The 7500-nt window shown below is 43.7% G+C and overlaps 1 protein-coding gene across 1 annotated transcript in view; it reads right to left on the reverse strand.

The window, feature by feature from the left end:
• Positions 1-7500, reverse strand: part of LOC310789530 (contactin-associated protein-like 4) — a gene marked incomplete at both ends in the record, with an annotated part of 176899 nt that overhangs the window by 71389 nt on the left and 98010 nt on the right. The window contains 2 exons of the mRNA XM_083651166.1: positions 2000-2149; positions 4610-4877. Of these exons, the coding sequence (XP_083507292.1) occupies positions 2000-2149; positions 4610-4877 (418 nt within the window). The remainder of the gene's footprint in view (positions 1-1999; positions 2150-4609; positions 4878-7500) is intronic.

A 7500-nucleotide genomic window follows, 5' to 3' on the forward strand; every position in this document is an offset into this window, starting at 1 on the left:
AACAACAGAGGGGACAGCAGGTATCCAATCAAACAACAGAGGGGACAGCAGAACCTCTGGTCAGGCAAGGTCCAAAAACTGGACTTTGCTCACATTGCTATTGGATCTTCAAACCCAGCTGTTGGAAGTGGTGAGGGTGGCACTGTGCTCGCCTAAATGTAACCCGCTTACTATACACATACAGTCTGAGCAATGTCAAAAAGAAGAGGAGGAAGAAGAAAAGAAAAAAAAAGAAACAGTAAACATGATGTCGTCCCCCGTTAAATGATGAGAGGCCTGTACTACAAAGCCAGTTTAGTGGTTTAGCGAGGTAACTTCAGGTTTAAACCTGGTTTGGCCGTACTACAAAGCAAGTTAACTTCTTACCGACATATATTTCCATAGCAACTTATGCTTCACACTTAACCTGGTCCGTAGCAGGTTAAGTTGCAAGGATAAGATTAGACCTTAAATCCACCGCCCACGAACCAATCGAATCAGCAGTTTGGAAAAATGGCCAACCCCTTTCTGGATGAGTTTCCCGAAGGAGCACGAATTGTAATGTTGAATGAGTAATGGTAATCAATGTTAATGTTAATCAAGGACTAAAGCCTTGCACTTGTTGGCTATTTTAATTAAGCCCTATACCACTTTGGAATATGTTTTTATATATTCATTTTTGTGCTCTCAAGTAGCCTAGATACGTTGTTTGATCCCGCTGATCGATTGCAGCTGAATAGTGAGTGGAGAAATATCACTAAACCGGCATAAAAAGGTTACATAAACGTCTCCAAAGCGCACGGTGCCGTGTGCGCAATGGAGCTGAGACTGACGTTGGGTTGGAATTGAAATAGTCATAGCTTACATGCTGGCCTACTACATCTAAGCAATTTAATATGGGATCACCTGCACACAGGCGATCCCATATTAAGATGATTCATATCTAGCCTACTCCTGCATTTTGCAGCTGCAAGTGTTGCTTTTGGCCTGTATGATGTGATTGAACTTCATATTTCCAGCATCATTATATGAAATATGGAGATATGCGACTCTGCTGACAATATATGTGACCACAAAATAGGCTATTTTTTATAAATGAAATCTATGCCCGCACATACCGTGTCGTTCAGAAGCCTCTTTTAATTTTATTATCATTCTTTTTTTTATTGATAGCCCGACTAAACATGACATCATTATTATTCGTTGAGCCTAAATGGTCTACGGATTTTGGACTGAGACATTAGGCTACACATTGCTTCCACTCGCAGTTTATTGAGAGGGTGAATTCAGCTGCTGTAGGATACGTGGAGGCAGAAACCGCTCTTCAAATAAATGACTGATGTGAATAAAAGTGGTAACTTTAGACAGTCATTCGGGAACAGACTAAAAATATCCAATGCGGATTTTGATTCTGACATAGTAGTCGATGGCTTTGATGAATGAGGAAATAGGCGTGTCTGGCGCTGTAAAAGCTACGGTTCTGAGCTGAGCGGTCCATATTGCATTGTGATTGGCTAGTTGTTAAAAACCACGCCTCTTTTGCGGGCACGAGCTCGTGTGCACGGGCATTTTCATGTGCACGCGCAGTCAACTTGATTAGAAAAACCTGGTTCGAGTTAACGACTGGCAAACGAGGTTCGTAGTACAAGTTAACTACAATCGAGCTGATCTGGTTTAGACAAACCAGATCAAGGGACAGATCCTGGATCTTCTTATCCAACATTCGTAGTACAGGCTAGAGGTGTGTGAAATATCATGTGATGGACAAATGAACAAATAAACAAACAAAAACTAAAGAAAGAGACCAATCCATGTAATTAAGATATCCACAATCTTCAATTGGCATCTGGACCCTTTGATTTTATTGACACCTGTTTTGATGCATAATAATGCAACATGATATTTGAGGGAATGTATAGAATTGAACCAAAACACCCTGGTGAAGGCTTCTCGCTGAAATGTTGGTGAACTCTAAGTTTTAGAAACAGTCATGAACCTGCTGCATGTGTTCCTCTCTTACCACCGAAGAAGAACTGGCTTCCTGCAACATTCACAGGGAAAATGGGGCTGTGAGCGGCGGCTCCCTCAACGCCGTCCACAGTCACGCTCAGTCGCCCCCGCCTGGACACCAGCTGCACTGAGTGCCACTGACCGTCATTCAGCCCTGTGCCTGGACACACACACACACACACACACACACACACACACACACACACACACACACACACACGCATGCACACGCACACACTTGACTGTCACAATTTAGATTTTTAAGTTGAACATATTTTAATCCCGTGTGAACTGAGCTTGATGTTTACCGTCTAAATCTGCGATTAATCTAGGTCAGAAACTAATCACTTGCTGCTTTTAGCTTGATGTGAAGACTTTTGTAGGAGGTTAGGGCTCAGGTGAGGATGGAGGTTAAGGTTTCAATGTAACAACAATGTAATGTTACTGATCACTCTAGACAGGGAAATAGTCTTTCTTGCATCCAAGTCCATAGGCCACCGCGCCACACCAGGGATCAAGTGTCAGATAATGATAATAATACAATTTATTTACCGTAAATAAAACCTTTTGTAAATTGGGTTTACAAAGTGCTTTACGGAATAAAAGCACAATACAATATTTGAACAAATTAAATACAACAAGGTTAATGGTGCAAAAATGTAGACATTATCTACCTGGTCTCCTGCAGTTGCCTATAGACTGTTCTTCTAACATACAGCTGTGACTGTAAGAGCTTTGTTTTTTCCTTTCTTTGTTTTTCTTTAAAGAGCCAGTGGAAATTGTGTTTTTAAAGGAAAAGCTCACCCTAAAATCCAAAATACATATATTCCCTCTCACCTGTAGTGCTATTTATCCATCTACAGTATATCGTTTTGTGTTAGTTGCCTGGGTTTTGGAGATATCGGCCGCAGAGTTTCTGCCTTCTCTCCAATACAATGGAACTGGATGGCACTCGGCTTGTGGTGCTCAAAGTGCTAAAGAAATACATTTGATAAACTCAACACAACAGCAATATCTGTTTCCAAAAATCATGACCCCGTTACTCAAGATAATCCACAGACCTTGTTATGAGCAGTTTCATGTAGGAACTACAGTATTTTCTTTTGACCGAACTACACCCGCTACCTGCTAGCTAGTTCCTACATGAGACTGCAAAAGAAAATACTTCCTACATGAAACTGCTCACAACAAAGTCTGTGCATTATCTTGAGTATCTTGGGTCATGATTTCTGGAAAGAGACAATGCTCTTGAGTTTTTCAAATATATTTATTTGGTGCTTCGAGCACCACAAGCCGAGTGCCATCCAGTTCCATTGTATTGGAGAGAAGGCAGCCATCTCTACAGCCAATATCTCCAAAACTCAGGCAACTAACACAAAAGGATATAGATGGATAAATAGCACTACAGGTGAGAGGAAAAATATGTATTTTGGATTTTAGGGTGAGCTGTCCCTTTAAGTATGTTAATGTAAAGTTGCCCAAACCGTCTGAGATGTACTAGTAGTTGTGTGAAAATGAAGATTAACACAAGTGTACTTGTGCTCTAATCTCTGGTCTTTACTTTCTCAAATTACAGCACATGCATTCCTCCCAAATAACATGTTTTGCTATGTATTTCTTTATTTGTATATTTGTTATATTTGTCTGTTATTTAGTTTGATTACTTTTATTTAAAACAAAATCTATTTTACACATTAGTTCTCACATTTACATTCTGCTATGTAGTACTCATATTTGTTTATACAATACAACACAATAGAGTACTGCAGGGATGATGTATTTTTGTAGTCTTTTTTTGTGTAGTTTTGTAGTTTGTAGAATGCGGAAGTCCCGGACTTCCGGGTTCTTCACTGTTTCTGCCTATGGGATTTTTGAATGGGTTTTTGGCGCGATGCTTCAAATAAGGTCTGTGGGCAACGCAAGCTTATTCAAACGTGAACCTGTGTTCAGCAAGATAATCTTCACACATGAGGACCACTTTCATGAGTTTTGAAGCGTAAATGCGAGCCCTAGAAGTAAAAAGCTCATGCTAAGCGATTCCAGAACTACACACAGTGTAGGCTTCCACGTCACGTCACCACAGGCAAATTCAACCTGTAGTGTTGCCAACCTCTCAGCGCTCCCTTCGCTCCTCCACCAGTGCAGGTCGCCTCGCCCCTCCTTCGCTACGGGGGCTCAAAAGTCGCTCATCCCGATCTCGACTCTTCTCGTCCCTGGCACCTCAATGGTGGAACGAGCTTCCACCTTCGGTCAGGATGGCCGAATCACTGCCGATCTTTCGAAAAAGACTAAAGACTCACCTTTTCAGGCTCCATCTGGGCCCTTCTTGATCTAACTTCTTTCTCTCTCTTTCTTAAATAAAATAAAATAAATAAAATAAAAATAACCTAAACTAAACTTGTACCACTGTTCCTTCAGAGGTTGTAGTTGTCATAGACTGTGTTGCATAGTTGATTGCTCTATTGCTGTGTGCGCTGCTGTGCACTGATTACCCCGGGCTGCTATGTTTTCCGGACTCATTCCTGCGGCTCTCTATAGTCAAATAGGCAAAAATAAAGAGAAGCAAACAAGATGAGCTAGGGGAAGAGAGTTAGGGTCAGGGGTCAGGGGATGGACTGACCTACGCCGAGCTCCAGCAGCGTCCGGCCAGCCTTCTGGATCTGGAGACAGAGCGCGGCCACTCTCAGGTATAGCCAGGCCACGCCCCCTTGCTTTGGGAGGTCAAAGGTCAGCAGAAGCCCCGCCTCGTTCCACGTCCGAAACTGGAGCCCTGCCAGCACGCCTGCCGCCAACGGCTCTGTGGCGCCCGGCAGCCACAGGAAGCTCTGCGGGCCGGCGAACGTCACAGCGACGAAAACCGGCTCGGCGCATGAAAAGGTCACGTCGCCCTTAGAGAGCAAGAGATACGGAGAGAGACAGAGAGAGAAGAGGAAGAGATAAAGTACAGAGAGAGTAGAAGAAGAGATACAAAGAGAGAGACAGAGAAGATGAAGAGATAAAGTACGGAGAGAGAGAGAGTAGAAGAAGAGATACAGAGAGAGAGAGAGAGAGAAGAGGAAGAGATAAAGTATGGAGAGAGAGTAGAAGAAGAGATAGAGAGCGAGAGAGAGTAGAAGAGATACAGAGAGAGAGAGAGTAGAAGGAGAGAGAAGAGAGAGAGATGATTATGGGGAAAAGGGAAAACAGGATAAAAGATGAATATTAATTCATTTCAGAGGGTGTGCTGCTGTGACCCGAGGCTCAGAGATCTCATCAGCAAGTCTCCTTAAAGACGATGATAGCATTAGCATCTCATTAGCATAATGAGAATAGCGGGCCGAGTGCAATCTTAACGCACCAATGTCACCCCACAGCTTTCTGAGGTCAGAGCCTGCAGGTATGGAGGGTGAGACAGTCACACAGTTGGTTAATTGATGATTAATTTCTTGTTACATGCTTTGGCTGTTTGTTTGTGAACTGTCATGGCAACATTGAATTGAAAATTGAAAAAGAGAAAGAGAGTCAGAGGGTAAGAGAGAGGAAGATAGTGAGCGAGAGTCATAAAGAGAGAGAGAGAGAGAGAGACCTTTAACCAGCCTTTTCTTGGCACAAACGTTCCTAGTTAGATAAAAAAACAAGACATTTCAAAGAATAAGTAGGAAAAAGCGCATTGCGGTTGTATGCCTCCGCCAACAACTGGCAGTCTACATCCATCCGTCCTATCCCTAGCTATTGCCCATGTCCCCTAGCCCCGCCCCTTTCCCTCACCATGACCCCTCCCACAGGACCCACTGACACCCCCTAGCCACTCCCTTTACCCACCCCATGGATCCCGACCCTCTACGACCTTCTTATCCCTGGCTATGGCCCCTCTTACCTCGGCCCGTCCCCTTCCTTGATGGAACGGACGGACGTGAGGTCACAGTGACCTTGAACTTTAACCTTTGACCACCAAAATCGAATCAGCTCATCCTTGAGTCCAAGTGGAGGTTTGTGCCAAATTTGACGAAATTCCCTCAAGGCATCCCTGAGATATCACGTTAACGAGCATCGGACGTACGCACGTATGTACTTGCGCACGTACGTCCAACCCGAAAACATAATGCATCCGGCCACGGCTATCGCCGGCGGAGCCTAAAGATGGGTAAAAGTAACAGAAGAAAAAGCCAGTACTCAAAATGTCCTTTTTGTCATTTAATTGAACCACTGGGTCAGACACCAACCTCAACGGAAACGTTAGTCACGATTTGCGGTGTCTGTTAGTCGTGATTTGTGACATCATCAGTGATGTCATGAATAGAACATTTCCCAATCCCAACTTTTCCACAAACTCGTGCAAGTTGGAGGGCATTTATACATACTCTATTTTTAAACGAGCTACTACACGTCCTCTGACCATGAGTTCAGGATCGACAGACCCCAACCTTTTTATTTGATCCCTTCTTGTAAGCCAAAAGGTGAAGAAGTCTAACGCGTTTGTGTTGTGGAGCACACACACACACACACACACACACACACACACACACACACACACACACACACACACACACACACACACACTATATAAGACCAAAAATAAGACCTTAGCAATCAAATCGGGGGGGGACCATCGCCGTCCTAAAGAAAAAAGCTGACATGGCCAAACGTGCTCTAAAGTCTCCTTCTCCTGAATGAAAAAGCTGCTCTCTCCCCTTGGATCTGTTAGTAGCCATGGCCTCATGCACAACTCTCCACTGGAGATCTTCTCTATGGCAGGCTGGTACAGAGACCTCCAGCTGCCTCTAGGAGATAAGTCTGCTGCAAAACACCCTTTGACTCTGGCAACCCGGCTAAAGAGTTCCCGTTCAGAACTTTGACACTGACGGGATAAAGAGCTTTCAAGGAAGTTCAGTCAGCTGTACAGTAGCTGTCCGACAACAGACTCTCTCCCTGTGGCCTGCTTGAAACTGCCCCGGAAGACAGAGATGGGAAAAGTACTTTACTTAAGTAGAATTACTGATTCAACTTGTTACTCAAGTAAAAGTAAAAAAGTACAGGCTCTGACATGTACTGTATTTCTACTGAGCTGTTTCCGTGTAAAGCCAAGTGAAACTCACATCATGTTAATATAATTTGAAGACTATTAAACTGAGCAAATCCCCTCCAAACATGTTTTAAGATGTATGGAGATTATACTTTGATTAATAATTTGTGTGATATGATTTTTCCACACAAAAAGGTGCACATAATGCATGAGAGCTGGGAGAGCGCGAGAGGAGAGAGACAGAAAAAACAAAACAGTAAATTACAGGTAAGCTGAAAATCCTACAGTACTTACAGTACAGTAACAAAGTATTTGTACTTAGTTACTTCCCGTGTCTGCCGGAAGCGAACACATTAATTACATCATTCATGCAGGAGGCAGATTGACTTGAAACCACAGAGAGAGAGAGAGAGAGAGAGGGGAGAGAGAGAGAGAGAGAGAGAGAGAGCGGAGAGAGAGAGAGGGGGGGGGGAGAGAGAGAGAGGGGAGAGAGAGAGAGAGAGGGGGGG

This window comes from Poromitra crassiceps, assembly GCF_964638095.1.
Source record: "Poromitra crassiceps genome assembly, chromosome: 14".
NCBI lineage: Eukaryota > Metazoa > Chordata > Actinopteri > Beryciformes > Melamphaidae > Poromitra > Poromitra crassiceps.